The following is a 26,223-nucleotide window of genomic DNA, read 5'->3' on the forward strand; positions in this document are numbered from 1 at the left end:
CCATATCGCTTGTTTTTCTGTCTCCCACCTGCTGACATTCACCTCACCTCACCTGCACCTGTCTTCTCCTACGTCCTGTCACTCCCCCACCCTAAGCTTTTAGCTTTTTTTTTTAACGCTCACACCTTCTATCCTCACATGCATCTTCTTGCAGCTCCTCCTCTCTCAGCAGAGATGACAGCGCATGCCCCGGCCGCCCCCGCAGTCTGACACAAGTTGCCACTACACAGCTCCAGTGCCGCCACGGGTGCCCAGTGACACCGGAAGGAGGGGCTGGCAGGATGGCATGAGAGCTGATTGGGCGGAGGAGGGGGAGAAGGCACCGGCTGCATGGCGCTGGAAACATCAGACTGACCGGAGAGTGAGCCGGGGTGGCTGCCCACTGGCCCTCGGTCACGTGACACGCCGCGGCCCACATGGCAAAACACGAGCCTAAGCAGGACATGTGTGTGTGTGTTGTGTGTATGGATGACATCCCACATAGCCTGCAGGGGCTGATGAGTGCAGTGGAGACTGAACAAGAGAGAGGGGTTGTGACGGCAGCACGCAGCATCTCTTTTGTTGTCAGACAGAAGAGGAAGGGAGGTATTCGCTCGCTGCAGCAACACATGCTTCCATCCACTTATTCATCAGCTCTAAGCCATGCACTTTTTTATCTCATAGTGAACAGAGAACAATGTGCACCAACATCCTGCTTCGGTAGCATCTGAAGCCAGACATTACACACACAGTCAGACAGAAATACTGACGCACTCTGATCTGAGCAACGGGCCAAACTCAACTGAATCATTCCCTCATTATCTGGGGATATTGAATCCAAAGGAAGAGGTGGAGGGGGCAGAAAGGAATAAATGTGGTGGAGGAAAGCAGGAAGAGATGATGCATAGGGGAGTACATCTAGATGAAAGAATCCACGGTGCTTCAAGTTAGGCTGTGAATGAATAAAAGTATGAAGGGGAGCTCACAAAGCCGGTTGTGAGCAGTTTGCATGGTCCTGGGTAGCAGCTGGCGTCATGCCTGCTTAATGGAGCAACCTATGATGAACAGTTGAGGATGGCACAATACTACCGCTGCCCAACCACATGGTGAATCAGCTCCATGATTCTGTCCACCCAACACTCTCTCTCAAGGACCAACTCACGCTGAGTCACGCTCATTCGGATAATATTGGAAACACACGGGAGATACAGCTGCCTCTGCATTACAGCCCGAGATGAAAATAAGCAAATATTTGCACTGCTGCCTCCTTAAAGGTCCAGTGAGTAAGATTTACAGGGATTTATTGTCAAAATATGACAGAAATGGAATATAATTATGTTCTTGTGACTGTATAATCACCTGAAAATAAGAATCACTGTGTTTTCATTTCCTTTGAATGAGCTGTTTATATCTACAGAGAGCGCAGGTCCTCTTCCTCAGAGGCCATCGTGTTGCGCCACCATGTTCATACAGTAGCCCAGAATGAACAAATCAAATTCTGGTTCTAGAGAGGGTCATTCATGTTTTTTGCATATTTTGCAGCCACTATAGTTTCCCATGCAACAGGGATACTCGGCCTGCTTTGCCTGGAGGCCACTTTTGTAAAGTGACAGAAGGCCAGGGGCCACTTAACACAAAACATATGTATCAGACTAAATAAATAAATATTAAAGGTCCATAGCTCATCTTAAAGGGATAGTTCACCAACAAATGAAAATCCAGTCAGTATTTATTCACCCTCATGCCGACTGAGGATCAGGTTTATTTTCTTAGTCCACAAAACACTGCTGGAGTTTCCCAGGAAAATGTGTTGCAGGATCTCCCAAACAATGTAAGTGAATGGTGAGCAGTTTTCAAACATTACAAAAAGCAGAATAAAAACATAAAATGCCTCCATACTGCTCATCTGGTGTAGACCAAGACTACTAAAGCCCCAGCATGCTGTTTGCACACCATCACACCACACACACCCAGTTCAGACGGTGTGCATGTGCATGTAAACGTGGCGCCAAGCTAAGGATCTACAATGAAGATTGAGGCTAAAAACATAATGTAAATAACATTTTTTAGTCAATTTGGCATGTTGGGTCATTTTTGGGTGAACTACCCCTTTAATTTGAAGTTTTCCTTCATCTATTTTCAAAATGAATGACGCATCAACTTAAGTAAATTAAGCTGATGCAAGGATTGACAGATTCATCAGATATTTTACTGCATTTAACTGCAACTGCATTTTAATTGTAAATGTTTTGTAACATTTGAAAGAGATAATAAAACATTAAAGACAGCTGGAACCTCATCCATCATACACTCACTCATTTGTTGGAATTATTCATAAACATAAACCACAAACATAAATGGCTCCTGCCTGGACAGACTGAACAGCATATTTAAGCTCTCTTAGTGTATGCAGGCTAATATACTTTCCAAGCAACAGCCATTAGGACATTATTGATCATTTACTAACTGGTATGAACAATCAAAAAAATTCTCAGTGTGAATCAATATGTTTTCATTGTGAATTAGAAAATGGCTGGAGGGCCACCCAGCACCCTATCACAGGTCAGATGTGGCCCTCAGGCCAAAGGCTGAGTATCACTGTTCTACATGTATGGATGGGGATTGTGTGGCCAAGTGTTTGCAATCTGCAAGCTCAGTGCTAGATAGCACTAAATCTCTACTCACTCTTCTAAAACTGCACAATTCAATATTTTCATATGAAGAATGGATCAAATGACAACATGCAGAGTGGAAAGAGTTTGTATTGATGAAATAATACAACTGGAATTATAACCGGACTTGCACCATGGGGCATTTTAGCAGCTTTCGGCTCATGTTTTTTGGTTTTCTGGCATGCAAGTTTACTATATTTTTTTGGTTCTCAATGCTGTCATCAGCTTTGTTTCCAGCTGTGTGGGCAGCAATTTTCAGACACAAAGCCTTTTGTCAGTAAAGGACAAAAGTTAGCAGCTCACAGATGAACGTAGTGGAACACTGCAGATAAAAGAGACAGATTTTTTTTTTTTTTTTTTGAGACCAAAAACAGCACGCCACTGCTTTCAGTTGAAAAACTTCAGATAAACCAGATGTTCACTACCTGACCGACACCAAACAGCAGGAAAACAGAGTTTAAAATTAGCTGATGAACGTAGTGGAGAATTTAGGAGCTAAAGAACTTCACCAACATTCGTAGTTTGTTGGTGAGGACAAAAATATGGACTTACATTCATGAGATAATCTGATACACAACTCCAGATGGATGCTAATCTCACTCCATGTCTGCTGGATGTGTAAAAAAACAAATGTTTGGTAAACTGATAGCCATATTAACAAACAATTGCAATTTTTGACTTGGTGCAGCAACACAAGCAAACGAACAATGAAAGTGTTCAGCTGACACACTACCATTAATTACACATTACACTAAAAGGCTACCAGAGAGGACAAAATCTGTGTATTAGATTTACTCTCCTTATAATCATACTGGGTGTCTCATATTTGCCTATGCTGGTTGATGGACTAAACCACCAGCAGGGAAGTCAAATACAAACAATTTGACCTAACATGGAGAGTATTTTTACAGTTCTCTGTTTACAGATTAATAATTTATTACTAAGCAACATACTGATGCAAATACTAGCTTTGTGAAAAATCTCTCCCTCGTTTAAATGGTCCAGGAATATTTCCCTGATGGCCAGAATCTAGGTTAAGAAACACAGGTACGACCCTCACATTAATATGTTGGCAGAGTTTAGAGTTGACTACCTACAAAACCATATATAGCTGGCCTGCAGTACTGACCCCAGCACTCATTTATGTTTCATGCTTTGTGCTGGACCAACTTCCATGGCTGCCAAAACCCGCGGATCAACAAATGTTGCAAGAGCACAAACGTAAATACACAAATGGCTTGAAATACAATACATTAGGAATTTTCTTCACAGGGTGTCTGCTGTGGTCCTTTTGATCGTTGCTCACCAGGTGGACCATTAATGTATGTGCTCATCTAGAATTCTTTGATTATACAAACAGGTAGAGTGAGACGATCACCACAGACTGAAAGCCAATGATCAACGCAGCCAGTTTTCCTGAGACTCACCACAGCTTGGACTTTGATGATCACAGACACATTGGAGTGAAGTGAAAGCTCAGCATATGTTGGTTATTTACAGTGTTGACATGCAGTCGACTACATGTTCAATCACTAGAAGGGCTGTAATATGTAGTAAGAACTCATATTGTGATTATTTTTTTAACAATTGCAAATGCATTACAGTAAGTGGGAATTATCATTTTTGCATTACAATCTTCATTTTTACTGAGACCAGTAATCCTAAAATTGTAATGATGTAATATTTGTTGGTGTCTGTACCAAAAAAGCGTTTTCTTTCATCTGGAGAACAGGATTTTTAGGCCGTGGGATCTCTGCAACACTACACTACAAATTATAATCATGTTTCCTACTGGGATTAAGATATTGCACATATTGCAAATGCGATAACATTGTGATTACCTGGGCAGCCCTATCACTACTCTAACTCTGTTGTAAAATTTGTGGTAGTTGGGTGGTAGTTTAACTAGTCTCTTTAAAGTAGCTTTGTCAGTATTTAACTGTGGTCATGTAGCTTATTGCAAATTACATATTCTAGTATTTTGTTAACTGTAAAATACATTAGTTATATAATGAAAATCACTTGTTATTTGACTAAAATCACATGTTGTTTGAAACCAAGATGTCTACAAATGATTACTATAAATTTTGCTTGAAATTGAGCATTTTTCTGAATTCGCCACAACAGCTGACCCTTCATAAGTCCTACCTCTTTTTGCGCTGTGCTCCAATGACAGTTGAGCAAGCTTGGTACCTCGGTCAACTTCATCCACTTCTGTTTCTTGTACTTCTACATACTATGTGTTAGGCTCATCTGTGTTGAAATAAAACCCTCACACATTTTGAAGATGGTTACAAGATGCTGCTGAGGGACCTGTAAAAGCAACAGGTAATCTGCATCAATTATTAGCGTGCTAGTTAGATAGCATTTTGCTAATATTAGCTAGCTAGTAAGCTAGCCTTTTGCTAACATGAGCTAATTTAAGATGTGATCCTACCACCTACTCTCTACTGAGTGTCTGTGACATGCCAGAGCCATGTTCCCCTCAACACAGTTATGAACATACTTCAGCGGCTCTCTCAGTCCAAACCAGCCCTGCTATTCAGTTCAGCTCACTTCAGTTCCAACAACCCGACACAGAAGAAAACAAAATGCCATCCTGTCACCATGCTCTGGCTCTGGTGACTCAAAATATGTCCAATAAAGCTGCTAGACGAAGCGACCATGTTTCAGGTTATTTTCAGGTAAAATTTTTTCATGATTTTGAGACCTAATTTTATTTATTTAGAGGCTTTTTTAATCATTCAAATTTGGCTGTGTGGTTAATAACACGTTTCTGTGGGGTGACAAAGTCAAAACAGATTAATTGTTGCTTTATTCAATCTTTAACAATTTTTCATTGTGAAGTAGCTGGTAGTTTGGTAAACTAGAGTATTAAAGACATTTTCTAACAATAATTATTTATTCATAGAGCAGTACAAGCTTGGCTGGGTCAGTGCTAGAAATGTATGCACTATGTATGTGTCTGTGAGAAGGAAAAAGTTAGTGTCATAGCAGTTGGATGGACCAGCGGTGCATTAACCAATGTGGTAATGACTGGAGGAACAGCAGCCGGAGCGTCGCAGTGGAAACATAAAACAATGCAGACAAGGTGACTTTCACTTAGTCGTCATCCAAATGTGGTCGCCTGTGTGTGTGTGTGTGTGTGTGTGTGTGTGTGTGTGTGTGTGTGTGTGTGTGTGTGTGTCTGTGTGCACCATCAAAAGAAGTCAGAGAGTGAATAGTGGTCTGATGGAAACAAACTTGGCTGAATGAAAGGCATGTTGGAAGGTGATCCACTGAGCTTGGCAGCACATCACTAGACTGACTGGCTCTTGTCAAAATTGAGAAGGTTGTGATGGAAAGGAAACACAGGCAGGACGAGGGCCAATCTGAGACATGGCTGCATATTAATGTCCCTGTAGTCACCTTAAAAATATTATCCAAGGTGTTGGGATGCCACACAAATAAAATATGAATTTCTGTTTGGATTCCACCTGCCTGATTAAAGTATTTTTTCTGAATGTGTAAAAAAATACCCACAAGGAATAAATCTTAGAAAATGTTATCTGGGCTAAAATCACCACAGTATACAACATTGTTTTGATTATGAAATAAGAAACCATTCAAGCAGTAATAAAATATACTTTTTGGTGGTTTGGGACCACAGATACATCATTAAGATATTGCTTCAACTCAGACTGTTCAACAGATTAAAAGAGTTTTTCACACTTTACACACTTTGAACTATTAATGTTGTTTGAAAGAGTAAGATTTAGTGTAAGAAGTGGAAATCACCATGCTAATTTAAATTTTTCAGCTCATTTCAGTTTAAGAATTCATAATTATTGACTTTTTTCTATACTAAGTGATCAAATCACCACTGAAATGCACATGTATCAGTAAGTGAACAGACTTAAGTTGAGTAATATGTTCAGATGGTTGGTAGTTCAAGTTAGCTCACTGTAAAACTATGCCTATACAAGCACTGTTTATGAGGTTAAAGTTGAAATAAAATAAAAACTGCTTTTGTAACCCTTTTAGGTCACATCCCTAGTCATACTGTACATCTACTTCACAACATATGCTAAAAAAAAACAAAGAAATTCCAAATCCAAATCTTCTGTAAAACAAAACATGAAGTGTGTACGCAGGCTTAAACCAACTAATTTTAAGGCAGTAATATCATCGCTTGCAAAGGGATGGTCTGTCGGGTTATGACACACCCACTCAGGAGTATTCAGATACTCCTGATAAGCTGTACCTTCTACTCTCATTATTATCATATCTAGAAATATTATTATTATGTGCAACAGTGTTATTACTTCGTGATCATTTATTTGTTTTTTGATGTTTTTTAACAGGATTTTAACAATCAAGAAACATACTGTGTGTGTTGATCGCTGCCACAAACTATACAAGATAAATTATACCTCTCGCTGATTTGAGTGAAAATGTGAGGAAGAATTTGTGGACTGTTCTGAGCATCACAATTATCAGGTGAGGCTGTAAGAAGGAGGTGTTAAAAGTACAGCTCCAGTTAACTATATGCTAATTTAAGGTGTTGGGTGCAGGCTGTTGTTAAATGAAAGAGAAGGTATCTTTTTAGTTGACATTTGATCCATGCTCAAGTTGCTTCACAGGATAAAAACATGGAGGATCTATTAATGTTCACAGAGTTAGATCTCACCATTTAATATAATCTGCCTATTGTTGAATACAGAGGAGCGGCAGGACATGGCTGCAGCAGTAGCGTAACATCAGTTTCCAAAAGTGCTTCACAATCTTAAATCACATCCTTGTGATTATCATGGCTGCAGCTAACTGCTACTCATGTTTTCAACTTTCAGTGCTCTGGCAGCCACCGCCACAGCTTTATATCACAGCCCAGTGTGAGATGACTTCATGGCAGAGCAAGAAAGTTCCCATTACATCAAACATAACTATATCTTCCTTTATAGAAAACTATGGCAACAATTTTCTGGTAGCATTCCAATCATCTCGAGGCACATTATTTCTGTGATTTCATCAGAACTCACCTCACTTTTAACACTGTAACACAGCTGTCAAGGACCGCAGTCTAAGTGATCTAAGTCTTCCTAGTTGAGGCAGGTACAATAGAGAAAACTTCATGTATGATCAACCCTATATACCAATGCCAAGACACTTTTATAACAGCAGGGTGAAATGACTGATAATGAGAATATGAAGTGTAGTTTCCACACCACAGCCTCTGCACAAAGAAACAGAAAAAAACTTAATGCTATTTCTGAAACTCCTAACCTGCAGAAATCAATGTACACATTTTTTTTATAGCTCTGAGGAGCCAAGAATGCTCCCTTTATTATCATTATTTGCTGCAGAATAAGTAATGGTGAGCAAAATGTAAATAACAGGACACTTAATATATTTCTTTGGCTCTGTTCACAACCTCCACGAGCCAGCAAATACATTACAACTGTCCCGAAACAACAACGCTTTTTCGTATTCCATCATAGGCAAATATTTCTTTCAGATTGCTGCCCGTTGGGAGGCGTTTTAGCTGCACACTCAAGCTGATGCTGCAAATTACATGTGACAGAAGCAATTTTGGGATATTTTCTCACACACAAACTGCACTAAGTGTTATGAATTAGATTAAGCGAGGGAATATTGAAAGTCTGATACTTCCTCTGCCAACTCAGCAGCTTTAATTGATAATGCAATTTTATTTTCTTCCCCTTTCCTTTCCTTACAGGGAAAGTGTATTGATTATTATTTTTGTTCTTATCTAAAATAACTGCACTGGCAAAGTAAATACTAGAACGCATCTGTATAGACAACAGTCCAGAAACAATAAAAAATGTCATGTATATGCAGACTTGAAGGGTTAGTTTGGATCATTTAAAGTTGGGGTGTGGAGATAGTGGTCAGGACATGATAGTTTGCAGATGCAGAGAGGGCAGCAGCATGGATGCTAAGTACTGCTGTGGACTGGATCAGAGGTAAAACATATTTTAATAATAATAAAGATGTAGTTTGATGACATCTTGAAGTAGCGTGGAATCATGGGAGCTGTTTTCTTCACTGTAAAACAATCAACATCACTGATGAAAATCTATCTGACATGAAGGGCAGAAATCATGTTGACCAACTTTTTTCCTCACTTTCTGAGGTGTCCTGTGTTTTCCCCAAATTTAAAGCAACTAGCAACAACAGCTGACAGGAAATGCACCATTACCTTGAATAAATTACAGATGTCTTTGGGTTTGAACATTGTTAGAAACATTTGGGCTAATAAATACACAACTCAAGAAAAAATGTCTAGCTGTGATGTGTTTTTTAGACATTTTCATGCATAAATGTTACATATGATAGCTTAAAGTGTATGCTATATTTACAATATTTTCACTGTTTTACCTTGCTGTCAGACCACCTTTTCAACCATGAAACCATTGTTGTATATGCAAAATATCACTCTCTCTCTGTCAACCAAACTCCATTGGCAAAATCAGTAATTTTACCTCGCAGAGTACAGGACTTGCTGGTGAATCATAGCCTCAATCAGCTTGTTGGTTTGGATTATTGTGTGACTTTGGAGATTTAAAATGTTACTTCGGATTCACCAAAATCACACAATAACACAAATTAACAAACAGAGTGAAGCACTAGCAGATCAGCAATTATGCATTGTAAAATTATGGATTTTGCCTATGGAGTCTGGTTGAGTAGGAGAAAGAGTGGTTTCTGGTCAGAAAAGGCTGACATAAAGTTACAGCAGTGAAAATATTCTAAATCTAGCATACACGTAAACAGATATTGTTTTTTTAGACGGCTAAAATACATTTTTGCTGACCCTGTCCACAGCAGCACATTGCTTATCTTCCCACACCTGTACTCCTGCTGCTTCTTCAAACTGGGAACAGCTGGTAATACACAAACTATTGATGTGTACCTCAAAGAACCACACTTAAAATAATCCAAACCATGCCTTTTGTATTGAGAGAGAATAAAAACCCACACTCTACAGTAGCCATGCACCTGTTCTCAATTTGTATTCATGAATGAGTCCCTCCTACCTCTCTGAGGCAGCCCATGAAATTGTTGCTAACTGGAGATCCGGGCAGGTCTGCAGTGCTGGGGCTCCCACCCACGTAGAAAAAATCATCGGAGCCCAGCATGGTGTAGTCTTCCTGGGTGTAGCCAGTAGTGGTGAGGATCCCATCAACGGAGATGGTCACCTGTTGAGGGGTAACACATAGCCAAAGCCAAGCCATTACACTCTGGGAGTCGATGGCGTGCTGTGTATAAAACACACGTCCTTCCTTGGTCTGCATTCGAAATGAACTGTTTGACCTTTTTCTTTAGGTTCCGCACTGTAGGTTGCTTTCTCATTTAACCTTTTTTTTTTTTTTTTACAGAATCATTTGGTACCTTGAAGCGATTGTTTTGGACAAGACAGCGTTTGGATTTTGTTAATGGAATTTTTGCCATAGGATTCACAGGACAGGTAAAGAAAATATGGCAGAGGCATATTTTCTTTATCTTTGATGGGGGTAAGAGAATGGATCCGAGGTTTGGTTCTGAAACTTCAGGTCGGGGGAGGGTTAGTACAATGTTCAAACCAAGGACAAATTGATTTCACTTGTCTTAGGTTTCGGGATTTATTTGGTAACTGCAGACACACACATATACAGTACACATGTATGTGAACACGCGCACACAACCACGCCCACGCACACACACACACACACACACACACATACAGACGTGCTCACACACGCCTTCACTTGCACATACTTTCACTTTCTCACACCATCAGTCTGACATTCTCCCCTCTCTTGCAGACATCTACATCTATATATCCACGCACATGCAAAACAAAGGGAGGCTTTTCACACGACATCAATGTGCAAACCAAGGTCATCACTGTTAGAAGGCAAATTAAACACATTTAACTGGACATGTAAGGGAGTAAGTGGATCAATGGTGCCATACAAAGCTGGAGCAGGCCACACAGGGTGCGGAGGCTCATGCACAATCAAGACCGGAGCCCATAGACAAATACACTCTCAGAATAGCTGACGCTGATCAGGTTTCGCTCAGGTGTCACTGTTACATTTTCACTCATAGGGCTGGATATCAGTCAGAAATTTTCGATATTAATACCTTGACTTAGATATGGGTTCCTACATGATACTTTTGTCAACACCAATTTTCTAAAATCAGTTTCCATAAAAAGAAAAATACATTACACATTATGGTACAGTTGACCTTTCCTAAGTCCCACCCCTTTTTACTCTGTGCTCCAATAACAGTTGAGCAAGCTAATGAGTGAGGTAGATTAGCTAGCTAATTAGATGCCATTTTGCTAACAACAGCCGTCAGATGTGACCAGCTAACTAACGACTGATGTAGATTAGCTACTTAGTTAGCTCACGTATTGCTAACATTAGCTATCAGATGTATTGATGTATCACAGAGAACTGGATACGGCGTTGGGCCTCTGTTCATTCCTATGAGAGCTGCTCAGATTACCCAGCATCCACTGACTTAAACAGAATAAAATTAGTCAATTTCGACGTTACAGGAACCATAGACTTGATTCTAATAGTGGAACAAGTCATTTTGCGGAGTTGTGACACTCAAAAAAAAGTCTGCCATTTTACAGTCGAGCCTCAGAGCTTTACATGATGTTGTCATTACACTCTTTTGGTTGCTATGGCAAATTGGTTACAAAGGCTGCCACTCTTCCTTGGGCTCGATCAGATGTAACTCTCCACGGTGGTGATAAGAGGATGTGCTGGCGATGTGCCAGTGAAAAGACTCACTGACAAGCTAGCAGGTTAGCTATGCTGGCTAGTTAGCAAATAACAGTTTACTTAGTTATCTGTGCAGACAATCAGCTGGAGATTAAAAAGAAAACAAAAAAAAAACAATGATATCCATGCCTGTGTGTAACATTAGCGTAGTGTTTTCCCCAACATGAGACAGTGAATCACCAGCATAATTAGATTTCAGTGTAAGTACTGTGTTTATTGATGCTAACGAGATTTACTTGTACCGAATGATGAGGTGTTTTTCAGTACTTGATAGAATCAAAGCACTCTGGTCAGTATTGAAGTTAAGTAACCAGCCCTAGTCAGTGGACCACCAGAACAATAATCCTCGATCAGTATGCTTATTCTTGGAAATGTTTTGCATATGGGCCCGGGGGAAAAGGGGATCCAGGTTAGCGATAACACACAAACACCACTTTCACCAGCATGCCACAAAAACACACACAGGGAGGGCAGAGTGAGTGATGCGGTGACAGGTGGAAGGTGAGTGAGTGAATTAGAGTGTTAGTGGTTATTTTGGGTGACAGGGTTGAGGTTCTATGAGTTTGGATGGTGAGAGGTCAATGAGGTGTGGGCATGCCATGCGCCATAGTGAGTTGGAAACAACTGTCAGAGCTCCCGCAATGAAGGTTAAGGGTTGCCACTTTTTGGTCTGGTTTAGGGCTCGGTGTCGAGGTCACCATCTTTGGGATTGTGGTAAGCTTCTGTCAGTTCTGGACGACAGTCCTCACAAAAAATGGGGACTTTTTGTGTGAAAAAAATAAAATAAAAAGTAAGTTGCCCTGACAAAGGCAAAGAAGTCAATTCTTTTTTTTACTTGTTGGAAATCTGCAGTAATGTGGAAGAAACAAAGAGAAAAAAGTAAAAGCCAAAGTGAAAAAAACAGGATGGGGGATTGTGGGGTAAAGAAGGAGGTTGTTGGCAGGTCAGGGAGGAAATTGAGAAGAAGCGAAGAAAGAATTGCCTGGTAATACAAACCCATCTCCTCATTTTTTGATAAGAGTGTCTAGGAATGGAACTCAAAGAGAACGAATAAAAGAAGAGAGGGGGAGGGGACACACGGCAAACCCAAAAAAAAGACAATAAGAATGATATCTACCAGACAATGTAGTTTGTTTACCATAGCGTGTCCAATGCCTGATTGCTTTCCAGAAAAAGGGGAAGAAAGGAAATCAAAAGAATAGTGAACAAAAAAGGTTGTTAATAAGGATGGACAGAAAACAAAAACCAAAAGCAACGATGAAGAATTAGGATGTTAGTTAGTACATTAGTTGGTTAGATATTGGTTAGTAGTAAAAAATGACTTTAATCATGGATGAGTTAGTGGTGTAGTGAAAAACTCTACATGATTTGTCAGAGATTCGCTGCAGTAATAAAGTGCCACGTGCCATCCTAGCCAAATTTTCTACATCAGAGTCCTGCAAGAAGAAAACAGAGAGAAGCACTTCAAGATGAGCAGGGTTGGGTCACATTAGTTTGAAATGTTACTGAATACATATTATTCGTCAGTTTCTGTAATTAGTATCGTAATCCACAGGATCTTTTAGAATAATTCAAAATAAAACATTGAAAATATCTAAAGTTATGCTAAAAGTGGGTGCAGCCACAAAAATCTGACTTCCAAAAATATACTTTTTCTTTTCAACATCTTAAAACATTGATGCAAATGAAATGCATTTTGCATACACCACATTTACAGTTGGTCAAATCAAGTTACCCTTCAAAAACAGTAAGAAGAGCACTTACTAAAAATGTTTGGCTTTCATTTTTAATGTAAATGCTCCTTCACTTATGTGTGCATCAGATGATATGTTTATGTTATGTTTACTGCTATTTTGCTGTTACCATGTTATATTATTGAATTATTATTGAGTTATTTTATTATACAACACTTTGGTCAACTTTTTAAATGTGCTTTATAATTAAACTTGATTTGATCTTGATAAATAAAATGTAATTAACACTCAATTATCTATAAATCATCATTAAAAAAAATTAAAGCTACTACAAGAAGTTTTTTAACTGGTTATGAAACATCTCAATTTAATACTGAGGCCTCTATAGGACCTACAAAAACTAACCAGCCTATCCGTGAGAGTATAATTATTCTTTATGCCTGCTACTGGGTCTGATTATGTGTGAAATTAGATGAAACAAGCCTGTTTAAAAATTTCCAAACAAACTTACAGTGAGTAGTAAACTATCCAGTTAAAAAGAAGCAGGAGGATATTTTTATTTAGATAAATGTATTTTTGACATTATATTTTGTGGTTATAGTTACAGTCAAAATACCATATTTGTCCACAGGGGCCTCCAAAATTAACAAAACATGAAAGTTCCTTGTAGTAGCTTTAAATTTTGAAATAAACAAAGTTTTGTTGACCTATAATCTTTAATTTATATTCACTTTCCTTCTTGAGATAAACTTGAATCTTTAACTTTTAGCAACCCGCAAAAACCTGTATTTCAAAAAACTGTACTACTGTATTTCAAGAAAAGTTCTGTGTACTAGCTTTAAGTCACCATTAACAAAACTGGCAACCTAAAAGGAGTCACTTACTGTATACAGTCGAACAGATTGGCATAATAAAAATGATTAATTATCAAAATATTCAGCATATATCATATTTGTAATTAAAAGTCTAATCATATAATAATTGACAATGTAATCTAATTACCTATTTTTTAAATGTAATTCAGACAGATTATATTAAATTATTTTTTGTCATCTGATTACATAATCCTGATCACATGTAATCCATTGACCAACCCTGAAAATGAGGGACTTTACAGATTTAAAATTTGTGTAGGATGGCTTAAACCCCAACAAAACTTGTAGTGTTTTTGTCACCCCTAGTCTAACAAAGTGTGCCTTTCAAAGAGGAAAGAAAATGATTGTGAAAGAAAGTACTTCTAACCCCCTAAACTGAGTGTTATCCTGTTGGGATTCTCAGCCACAAACTACTTACTAACCTGTGGGGCAAAAGCTTACTGTCAGGGAGGGTCAGGAAATCGGCACTTACTTGTTGTGCTGCTCTGAGAGCAACACTAAATGCTGCCTCACCTTGCAGACAAACTAAAGGTCGACCCAGACAATGAACAGCTCCACACTTTGCAGCTAGCGCTACCTCCACACACAGTCTCATTATTTTCTTTCTACAGCTTCTCCTTCTAGCTTCCAGCTCCACCCAACAGCAATACAAGCTCATTTTAAATCACATTAAGAAAATGGTAAACAATATCTGTCAAATAACAAATTCTGCTTATGCACAACAGATACACATCTTTGATGGAAATGTATTTCTATCTTTAAAAAGCATCATGTTCATCTGAGCTATAAATACTGCATTAATGGATGGCTCAAAGGCAAACACTCTGTGCCTGGCTTTAAAGTGAAAGTCTATATTCTACACAAGCATAAAAACACTTTCTGAAAGCAAGGAGATAGCGACAGTGCCTGATGGAAGTGTCGTCTTAGGGGAGTGTGAAGCAAAATAGAATTATCAGATAACTAACATAATTTATGAACAGAGGGAACTTGAGTTCAATAAGCTGATAGACAGGGGAGAAAAAAATCTAGCATAAAGTTACCCTGACTAAGCTATCAATCACATGCCAAAGAACTGCTTTGCCCTGTGTTCCACTGAGCATAAAAGAAATTAAACAATGAAATCAAATAAAAAAGAATTCATGTAACTGTAAAGACAACCAAAAGTATAATGACATCTGTCTTAATAATGTCTCTGAACTGTGGCGATGGAATGACAACCAATCAGAACAAGGTGACATTCTTAACGCCAGCTCTCTCTCTCTCAAAGCTCTTAGAAGCAGCTAATCTAAAAGCAAAAAAAAAAAAAAAAATCGACCTGTCTCCAAACTCCGTCCATCACTGCTACCCCGGATTACCTGTCTCAGGTTGCGTGTCACTTTGATGTCGTGCCAGGCGTTGTCATTGAATTTTCCATTGACTGGCTCGACGATGGCCTCAAAGGCCCCGGAACCCAGATTGATGACGAGGGAGACGGCCCCATCTTTTAGCGCCAGGTTGACATAGTCTGCGGACTTCCCCGTGTGGAGGAGGAGGCCGTTGCGCTGCCAGGTCTTGAAGGACAGTGTGATCTCATCGCTGCTGCTCTGGATGGGGTTCTGCGACAGGTCGTAGCAGAAGTACTCCGAGCCGCGGAAGGTGGCCACGTTCTCTTCCCTTGCTGAAAAGACAAGGGAGAAGAACAAAGTGTTACTTTTTATAAGCAGGTAAATAATAAATTTTCAACACAAGAGGTGGGAAGTAATAAAGTACAATAGTTTGTTGTTGTACTTCAATACTTGAGTCAGGTATCTGTACTTGAGTATTGTTCTGACCACCTTTTACTCTTTTGCCATTCATTTTGGCACAAATATCTGTTCTTTTGTACTCCGTACATTTTGAAAACAGGCTTGTAATTTGGGAGGAATTTTATTTTGTGTCACTGCCTGCTGCCTTGCCAACATCAAGACTGTTTTCAACCTAAATTAATTGAACAATAAAAAGATGATTACTTCAAGTGTCCATAGTGCACATCATGTGTAACAAATGAAAAATGACCTAAAATAGACTCAATATGGACTTAAGAGATGCAAGAGACATAAGACAAAAACAACATGAATGACATAAGACAAAAAATACATAACAAGAAGAACAACCAAAAAGACATATGACGTGTAAGAAGACAAAAAATTACTTAAAAGACCTAACAGTACAAAAGACAAGATGAAAAATGAGGCAATAGACCTATCAAGATGAAAAAGACATGGCAAGACAAAAAATGACGCAAGAGATGTAACAAGACAAAAAATGTCGTAGTAACAAGACGAAAAAGATGTAACAAGATGGAAAACTATGTAGAAGACAAATCATGATGAAGAACAGTGTAAAAGGTGAGGATCAGCTAGCTTTGCACAGAAACAGGTGTCAGAATCATCCTTCAGAGGTCAGTATACTTCTAGTTGAGTTAAGTATGTCTGCACTTGCCACCTCTGTTCAGCACTAACGTTGTTTGCTGTGATTCACCATGTGTTTTTCCTGATGGGTTTTATGCACCATGACGACCACAGCCAGCCATTATCACATTCATCCTCGCATTTATTGTTGAATGTTTAATACATGAAACAAGACTAGCATCCGTGTTGGTCCCTGCATCAATCACGAAGCAGCCTCAGTAAATATGAGAACTACTGTAGAGGTTACATCAAGCAAACACACTCACAACACACACACACAATGCACTGCTCGCCATAATTACAGCTATGATAATCCCATCATTCAGTTCAGATCATAAAATCCTATCTGTACGACCGTGGGTTTAGGTTTCACATACAGCCTCTAGACAGACAGACTACTTATGATGGAACACTATTCCCCACTAATGGTGCGCATAAATCAAACTTAGCCTGATTTTACAGTTTTATATCACTCCGCTGTTGCAAAGTGACTTCCTGAGCCCATTTTTTAGATCGACACGGTGAGTAAGGTGAGACAGCTCCAGACGGAAAATGAAAGGGGGGGGGGATTAGAGATGGATGGAAAGAGTGAGAGAGCAAAAATAAAATTGCTGGTCTGAGGGAAAGAGAAGACTCGACAAGAAAGAAAGAGTGGATCAGAGGAGTAGCGTTTCCTTATGATCTGTGATGAAATAATTGACACTTTTGGCGCCTCTTAAGAGGTGGTTTCACACACTGTGGTCAGCTTGGGGTCTGGATGAATCTATTAGAGGCAAGGTCAGGCTCACGGTCAATTATTTACACTGTGTGTTATCTTGGATGTGGCACCACTGACTCAAGGATAGATTCTTCCTCTCAGAACACAGTGTTCAAGGCAGCACCTTTCACAAACCGCAACCTTCAGAAAAAAGCCCAGACTGCCAACATACCAAACCATCTAACTGCTGTGGCACATGGTAACAGTATCTGTCATTACCTGCCAACAATACCATTTTCAATGTGTCATTTCATTTCCTCTGCGTGCTGCTGTTTTCTTTTGTGCACTCACAGAGAAGTCATGAGGGCCATGAGTGAAAGAAGAAAAAAAAACATCCGCAAAAGACAGAACAGAGTAATGAGAAAGAAAAGCACACCGGCTGCAGGCTGTAAAGCTTCAGTTTGTTGTTTTGGATCAGGCTATATGTAAACATGAGGGAGCAGTGTTGTGGAGCTGGCAGAAAGAAACACAACGAGGGGAAAAAAAATGAGAATGAGAATATTGAGAGAGAAACAAAAGGGAAGTGGAGTGGGGCTGCGGGATGATGGGGTGCTGATTCCGGTCATGGAGAAATTCTCCCTTCGGCGCCAAACTCATGTCTCCGCGCAACACAGAGAAGAGGAAATAGTATAGGAGGCAACAAAGGCCCCGTGAAAGCCCTCATCCATGTGCCAGCCAAGGGAATAAATAGAAACCCATTATTACCACTGAGACAGCACAACACAGAGAGGCAGCAGAATATACATTGGGGAATCAAAAAAGCCCTCCATCTCTAGTGATTTCATGCATCTAATCTTAGAAATTGCACGGGCCTTCACTGCCAGTAGATTGTATATCCATATAATATTGTTCCCGCACAATTGTCTAAGACATCAAAAGCAAAATGATGAGTGCTGTCAGTCGTGAAGAAAAGCAGTAAGTGGCATGTCCATTCCATCAACGCAGCCACTGTGACGTTCTTTCTTTGCTTTTCTAGAAATCATTCAATGACAAATTCTGGTCACCATTTTTAATAAACATCATTAATGAACGGTAAAGTGATAGCAGACATACTACATAAACATGCTCAAGAAGTTTTCTAAACCTAACCAAGCATTTTTTGGGCCAATATTTTGAAAGTCTGCCCAGACTTTTATTACTCATCGCATAATGATACTTTTCAAATGGTTAATAAATACTGTGTAGTGCATTTACAAACATTATATGGATGGCTATTATAAAGTTGCAACTGATGACTATAATACCTTATGTAAGTGTCTCACGTTTAGTTATGCTATGTCACGTAACGTGCTTAGGAGAGCTTACGTAAGTACGTAAAGTATTATGATCATCAGTTCCAACTTAATAATAGCCAACCTTATATACGTTAGGTAATGTTAGATGAGGTTAAGTTAGTTTTGGCTACATTATGTTACGTTACCTTACATTACGCTACGTTACGTTACGTTTTGTTACATTGTGTTGCATTATGATACATGCATGAACTTAAATAAGTAACATGTTTATTACAGCCAAAAGCATAATATTTTACTAAACCTACCCCTGTAGTTTTTGTGTCTTTATTTTGAAAAATCTACCATGACGTATTAATATTATTGCTTACTTCACTGTGGACTCCTGCACGTGCAAAAATGATACTCAAGGGATAACTACAGTGTCATAGTTTAGTAGAGCAACTGCCAAGTTACCATATTTGCTGTATGAAGCTGCAATGAATGTTTATAATACTTTGCAAATGGTTGATAAATACTACAGAGTGCTTCTATGAACATTATTTAGATAGTCATTATATGGTTGCAACTTATGTTCCTAAAACTTGACAATTTCTTAATAAATGGTTTATAAAGCATATACAAACATTATTTGAATGTTAGCAGTAACAAACAATTAAGTTCACTATCAATGTACCCTTAATGATGGGTATTATGGAGTGTTACTAAAATTCCTTCAGACAATTAATGAAATACTGTTTTATATATCTACTGTGTGGTTACATTAACCTCAATGTCTATATTAAAATGGGTCTCTAGCTCCTTGCTCCAGTTGGCTTTATTGCACATCTGGATGAGTATGGGCCAAAACCCTCTGGGGTCCCCAAGCCAGAGAGAGTCCTTGAAACAGTTGGCACTGTAACTATCTTCTGTAGAAAATTTAGACACTACACTGACACTGGTGGGCCCACTGTCACATTTTGCCTGAAGGGCCCTTGCATATGCCTGATGGCAAATGACAGGGCAGATATGGGTAGAAGGCTGGCTGTCTTTACAAGACTGATTCTGGCTTATAAATGTAATATTCCGTAATATTCTCAAGCAATTATTCAAATAACATCCTTGAAGTCATTTAAACATGCTTAGTCTGATCCAACATTGCATATAGAGCAACTCAAACACAGGTGAATCAGGCTTATGATTAAAAACTAAAAACAGCCAAGAAGGAAGCACTGTCTGTCTCTACATCTTAAACTCTGTATGTAGGCATACAGCATGGTAATCCCTCAGATCCACTCTGCACACCTGATCTCATGTGTTCTCACCTGACCAAAAGTAGAAAGGTTATTGCCATGGCAACTCCCCTCATCTATCCAGCATATGCTAATTAGGCTGTGTATCTCAGGATAAGACGGGCTTACTGTATGGCATTTAAAGGGATTGCTGATCACGCTGTTATTAAAGATGCCAACAGACCAAATGCAAGCATCAGTGGCTATTTGCAAACGTTGGAACCATCATCAGGTCAACATCTGATCCTTCCAAATAGAGTGCTGCGGGAATGAATCCTACAACCCGGAAATTAAGTTTCCTCGTCTCAAAGTCAATTGATTTTTTGAATGGGTTTTTAGGTTAGATGCCTCTAATAAGGTCTGTGGTTTAGAGAAAGCTAAGAGATTTTCACATTTGGTTCAAAACATAAATTATGCTAGTAAATATCCCATTTGAGAATTTTCAATCTTTTACTAATCTAAAAAATGTCGGTTGCTAGCAAGTGGCTAAATGAGACTACGAAGCTTATCAAGCGGATTAAACGTCATCACACCAAACACTAATCACATAATGGTGGTGAGATGAAGTCAACTGACAGTGGTGTAGTTTGTTTATAGCTTAACATTACCTTTTTACTTATGTTGATTGCATGCATGTTTCAAAAATCAAAAAGTCCCATTGGCTTTTTTATGGGGGGGGGGGGGGGGGGTGCTTGCCTAAAAAAATATTTTGTCCCTGTATCATGCTATACCTGCAAAGCTATTGATGTTTCCAGTCACAGCTGTACATTGTTTTAAAACTTTGTTTTAAAAGCTAATGCTAACACAATGAACATGGCAGAAATGAACATCAGTATGCTAGGACTGACATCGTGGCCATGTCAACATGTTGACATGCATGCTAACATAAGCATTAGCATGTAGCTCAAAGTACCGTTGTTCCTAAATTTTAGCCTCATAGAGTGCTAGCTTGATCTTTTTCAGATATGATTCCGTCTTTGTCTTTGTATTATTTTCATTGTGGATGATCTTTTGATTGTTTTCTTGATTAATTGATTTCTTGTTTGGTCTATACAATGTGGAAAATGTCAAAAAGTGTTTCCCAAAGCTCAAGATGATGATATTAAATGTCTTGTTTCACCCACAACCCAAAGATGCTTCATAAAGGTGTACAGACACCAGAAATTATTCACATTTATGACATTTTTTACTTTTTTCCCTTAAAAAATTACTCAAATGCATTAATACAAAAATTGGTGGTTAATTTAATAATTGTGTCATCCATATTAGCCATAAAATCTTTGCAAGTTTCATGTCTTGTTGAAAATCAATGAATCTTTACAATGCTGTGTTTTCACTGTATAAAAAAAAACACCCAGCTTCCCTCCTTCCTTCATTACTTGCCACTTCACATATTATGCATAATCATTTTTCATACACCATATTTTGCCATTAATCATTCAAAAGTAAAATGTTATTAGTTTGTGATATGTTTGACTCTTCATATATGTATTAATTATAAAGATATAATTACAAAGTTGTTGTGGAGCTGTAAAGACTATCAATATAACACTGTTGCAATGAATAATAGAGAGCGCAAATTGATATAATGTAATATTTGTGCACCTCAGCAATATTAAACCTGTGGTAAGTGTATACGGATCCATAAAAACCAGGGGAAACGTATTGCCTGTTGAGACATGTTCTGCACAGATCTGTGGCTTTCAAATCGATCATATAGCAGGGTCATTTTCCCTTATTTTCGCCATAGTCATCAATATTCCATTTGCGTGCTACCAGGCCCATGCACTGGGGGCTGGGGTTCGATTTCAAAATCCACTGGAAGCAATTAGCTCCTTCATTACCATCTCCCATGCTCTTCCGCTTGCCCTCACCATACACACCCATGCTGCCCGGAGCTCGCTCTCCAGTGCGACCCCAAGGGCCTTGGAGCAGGGAGCACTGTCGCCTTACAGAGCTCCAGTCCACAACCTTCAACCTCCTTAAGATCACCACAGGATATGTTCCTATGTTCCTAACTGTTCCTAATCACTCTGGGGGGCAGGAGACTAGAAAAAACTAAAGGGAAATCAGATGAGTTTAATGATAGGATTAGAGACAGGAGGCATTGTGATTATTGTGGCAAAACACCGACATTAGCTTGAGATGCTGCAGCTGTAAAGCCTCACTGCACATGGATGCTAGCTGGGCAGCTAACACTAGCGCTAGTCCCAAGGAGACTTTTCTCTGTTCAAGTGAACTCGATCTGTGCTGACACCCAACACATCAAATGCATGTTTGCGCTACATTTGCAGATAAACAAGCCTGAAGTTCCAGACCTAAACATAGAAAGCTAAGTTCGGCCTTTAGCCATTGTTGTTTTTGTGACACCTTCGGGAGCCGAAGTCATTCAAGGTTGCGGTGTCATCCCACACAATGCGTTTAACAAAAATCTGCAAACCCATGCCCTCCTCACACCCTCTCTCTGTCATATCCATTCTCTCTTTTCCTTCATCCCCATAATGTGAGAAATCAACATCATTTGCTAATAACAGTTAAAGCAGCATGCTTAACCTGACGCAGCCAAATATGAACAATGCCTTCCAACATGAGGCTAACACTAACCGTGCAACTGTGCGGCTTAAAGCTCAATGGTGAGGCACCACGTGTCAAAGAAATTTAGAGCAGCATGGGTGATGTCTCTCTTCAAAGGCAGGCGGCACTGTCAGACAGGCTTATGCTGAGGGAGATTTGGGAGAATATATTGCATGGTAATATCTCACTGCCCAATTACTACCAGTGTACTGCAGCAACAATTAAATCCAAACCAGGATGCAAGAGTGCTGGCATTAGACTGTCAGTGATTTTTGTTGTTTTCACAGCATTATACCTGATTTCTCAACTGTTCTTTACTGATTAAGCTGTGTACAGGATATTATTGAAGATTTGCTCCTTGAAGATTTGATTTAATTTGAAGGTAACAAATTATTTTTGCTGTTTCCAGCTGCTAGCATTAGCAAACTCCTTGAACTTGTCAAGTGTTGTGTGGGTTCTTTAGATGTTTATATCAAAGTGCTTGTGCTGTGGGAACTACTTTTCAGAAAATAGTGTCAGATGTAGTGGTATTGGAGTGGTTTTATGAGTACAAGTTTGAGTCTAAGTGCATGAGCACAGTATCAGACTGAAACACGATGCTGGTATCAGTACTGTTGCATTCCTATTATTAACATCTGAGGGTTGTGAATGTTGATATTTTTATTCCAACAAAATTTTTACGAACAATGCAAACGTTACTCTAAAAGACTAACTTTGATGTTCTGTAATGTTACCAATAAACAACCAAGCTATTTAACATTAGCATATTATTTGCATATTTGATATCATAACATTAAGAAGAATTTTAGGTTGAAGGCCACAGTTAACTTTCTATTTAAGCTCTTTTTGAGTCCTTAGTTTGGTTTCACTGACATTAGCAGAAAGTGTTTTTGATTTTATTTCTTCTGTTTCTGTGTTGTGCAGTTAAGTGCAGTCAAATGTTCTTTTTCTTAGTTTTCAAATCACAGCTAAATAACAGTATTTTGTTGTAATAAATACATATGTATAAAGGCTACTATATTAACTAAATAATCTACATGCTATAACTACATTTTTAGAACACTGTAATATTGTACTTCATTTTACAATATGCTAAAAACTACTCCAGTTAGTTTTACAGTAATTTTACAGTTGTATAAAATACAGAATCTACTAGGGCTGTGTGTTGGCAAGAAACTGGTGCTACGTATGACGATACAGAGGTTACAAATCAATATTTAAAAAATATTATTTTAGGAAAACTCTGATCACATAAATAACAAACCACCATTAGAAAAAATCTGAGAAAATCCCCAAAAAGTTAACTTTTTTACGCAAACAGAACAGTGAAAATGATAACTACACTGCTACCCAGCAGTTGGAAGTTTTAATGCAACACAAAAGGAACCACTGCCACAAATCTTTGTATGTATCACAATACCACAATAGAGTGTTTTTGAGAATTGATAGGGAAACACAAAACATTATATTGCAATTCTCACACTTGCACTCCTAGCATCTACTGGGTAATTGTTCCCAGTTGCTACTGTTAATATGAGAAGAAATATTTAACAGTGTAGCAGCCAGAAAACTGTGTATGTGAGGGTTCTGAGGAATTTATTTTCCACTCAAAACTATTTACAAAGTGCTCCGACTGTGTCCTCGTCATGACAACTGATGTCACATGACATATCTAAGAGGTTGAAGTGAATTGTCACCCTGACACTTCTTCTCTCATCTGGAGTTTCGCGTAACCTTGTGAAGCCGTGGCGGACGACCTGTCTGAGACTGCCATTGATGTCTGCACGCACAGACTGAGGGAAGAGTGACAAAGGGAGAGACAAAGAGAGTGATAAACATAAACAGAAGTGACACGGCGGAAGCAAAAGAGTCTCGAACAAAAGGAAGAAAGGGGTTGAAGCAGAGAGACAGAAAAGAGACAGGAGAAAAAAAGCAGAGGGAGTTTGGGGAGACGGAGAGGCGGCGAGATCCAGGACAGGAGACTGAGAGAGGCAGATGGAGGGAAGAGAGTTTGAGGCACTTCCAACGGCTCTCTAGAGAACCGAGGTGACACTGTGTGTTAAGACTAGCAGTGAAGAGCTGTCCCTCGTGATTCCAGTATTGATAAACCTTATTACTGCACCTGATAGCACGGCACACCCACCAAATCCCACTCTATTTTTCTCCCCTTTTGCCTCCCTCTAAGCACTCAAATAACACCACAAATCCAATACTTAGTCTATTTTACAGGCAGAGGATTTTCTGAAAATTCCCCAATGAAAGGTTTTTTTTAAATTGGTATCTCAGAATTGTGATTTCAAAGATTCTTGAAAGACCTCCTGCTGAAAAAATCATTGCATTTAGAGTTCAGAAACCATCATTACTTATAGTACATGCTCATTTTATTGCAATATTTACAAAGTACATGAATAAAATAAGCCCTTTTCAACTTCAAAATGTTTGAGCAATAGAAACTGCTGCAGGGAGAAATGAGGCAAACTTAGAAGAATGCAGCATCTTGCTGCAACAGAGTATGACTCATTATGTTAGACAGGCTAATACTGTACATGAAAGGATAGCAGGATGATCAGCTTCTACACCAAATGAGATACACTTAGTGTACAACACTGTGATTATCCTCAGTGGACTGGTAATTGTATTAATAGACCTTCACAGAGAGCAGGTCAATGGGTTGACTTAGTGTTTCGGTCTTCTTATTGGCTGGTGATGTGCGCAGGCTAAGTCAAGTGAAGTTGTTGGAGAGACTCGGGGGAGAACAGGGTCATGTCTATGTTTTTAGCCACTCAATTTGAGCGGCTCTAGGGATGGTTGTAGTTGTCCATCACGTCAACAATTTAGCCTTGAGTGAAATATTTTGACAGCTTCTGTGTATGATGGATTCCCATGAAATCTGATAGAGACTTTCACCCTCAGAGGATGAGATGTAATAATTTTGAGGATACATTGACTATTCTAACAATGATGCCATAATTAGGACATTATTTCCATTTGTCAAATTCTTTCATTCTCTGCGAAGACTATAAGGTGGACTTCCATGGAATTTACTAAAGAAAATTACATCACATCAACGTCAAGATATCTACATGCTCTCTACAATATACAGGGAGGATAGACAATACTTTTTCAATATTAGGCCCTACTGTATCTCTTTTGGTCACCTTTGTTTTTGCACCACTTTGAGGCCAAAACATGTTGGACTTTTCTTGACTTTTTATGCTCACAAGTAGAAGCAGCAATAGTAGTGAAATATGTAGCTGGTGTTTTATAAAACATACCCTAAAGCAGTTAAAGCTGCGCTGACCATTTTTTGAATCAGATTTGGATGAAAATTTTATGTCTGTTTGTGAGAATTATCGCCAACTCTGCATTTTCCTTCAGCCCTATGTGTTATCTTGGCATCTTTTAGATGTTCTGGTTTTTAAGGCCTACAGCCTGTCTGCTCTGGTTCACTCCCATCAACCTTTTTGCAGCAGCATGCAGATGCTTTCAGCGATAAAAGTTCAGATAAACTAAATGTACACAACTCGGCCAAACACCAGAAAAGTAGTTACCCACGAGCTGACTTCACCAAAATCCCGAAGAAGTTGGTGAAGAATATTTTTTTATTATTTGAAATTCATCTCCAGGGTAGCTAAAAATTGTGAAGTGGAACACAAACATATTTTCCTGTGCAATGGCAGATATTTCACTTTTAGTTTAATTTAAGATGACAATGACCTGATGGCCACAAAATGACACTCTGTGGCCACACAACAGTCCATGTAGGCGCCCTCCTTGGACACCAAGTCGTATCTCTAGACTTAGAGCTCTCAACAAGTTCCACAAACCTCCCAACACCTTTTGCACCTTTCAGTTCAACATCCTTTGAAAACAACGAACAGAACTTATCACCGGCTAGTTACAGATAAGGTGGGGCTACTATAGTCTGGGTTTATGAAGCCGACTCTTCTTACAGAAGAA

General features: G+C 39.0%; 1 protein-coding gene across 8 annotated transcripts in view; it reads right to left on the reverse strand.

The window, feature by feature from the left end:
• Positions 1 to 26,223, reverse strand: part of nrxn3b (neurexin 3b) — a 420,898-nt gene that overhangs the window by 301,630 nt on the left and 93,045 nt on the right. For 6 of the 8 annotated variants that reach the window (XR_014771924.1, XR_014771923.1, XM_084737530.1 and 3 more), the window contains exons 5-7: positions 15,356 to 15,657; positions 12,570 to 12,593; positions 9,689 to 9,850 (exon numbers count right to left, since the gene is read on the reverse strand). Coding sequence is in view for 6 of the 8 variants with exons in the window: in XM_084737530.1 (XP_084593656.1) it covers positions 9,689 to 9,850; positions 12,570 to 12,593; positions 15,356 to 15,657 (488 nt within the window). In the remaining 2 variants the exon portion in view is untranslated. The remainder of the gene's footprint in view (positions 1 to 9,688; positions 9,851 to 12,569; positions 12,594 to 15,355; positions 15,658 to 26,223) is intronic. The other 2 variants (XM_084737531.1, XM_084737529.1) reach the window with 1 other exon arrangement.

Source organism: Lutjanus erythropterus, chromosome 15 (assembly GCF_056507025.1).
Source record: "Lutjanus erythropterus isolate fLutEry1 chromosome 15, fLutEry1.hap2, whole genome shotgun sequence".
Taxonomy (NCBI): Eukaryota; Metazoa; Chordata; class Actinopteri; order Lutjaniformes; family Lutjanidae; genus Lutjanus; species Lutjanus erythropterus.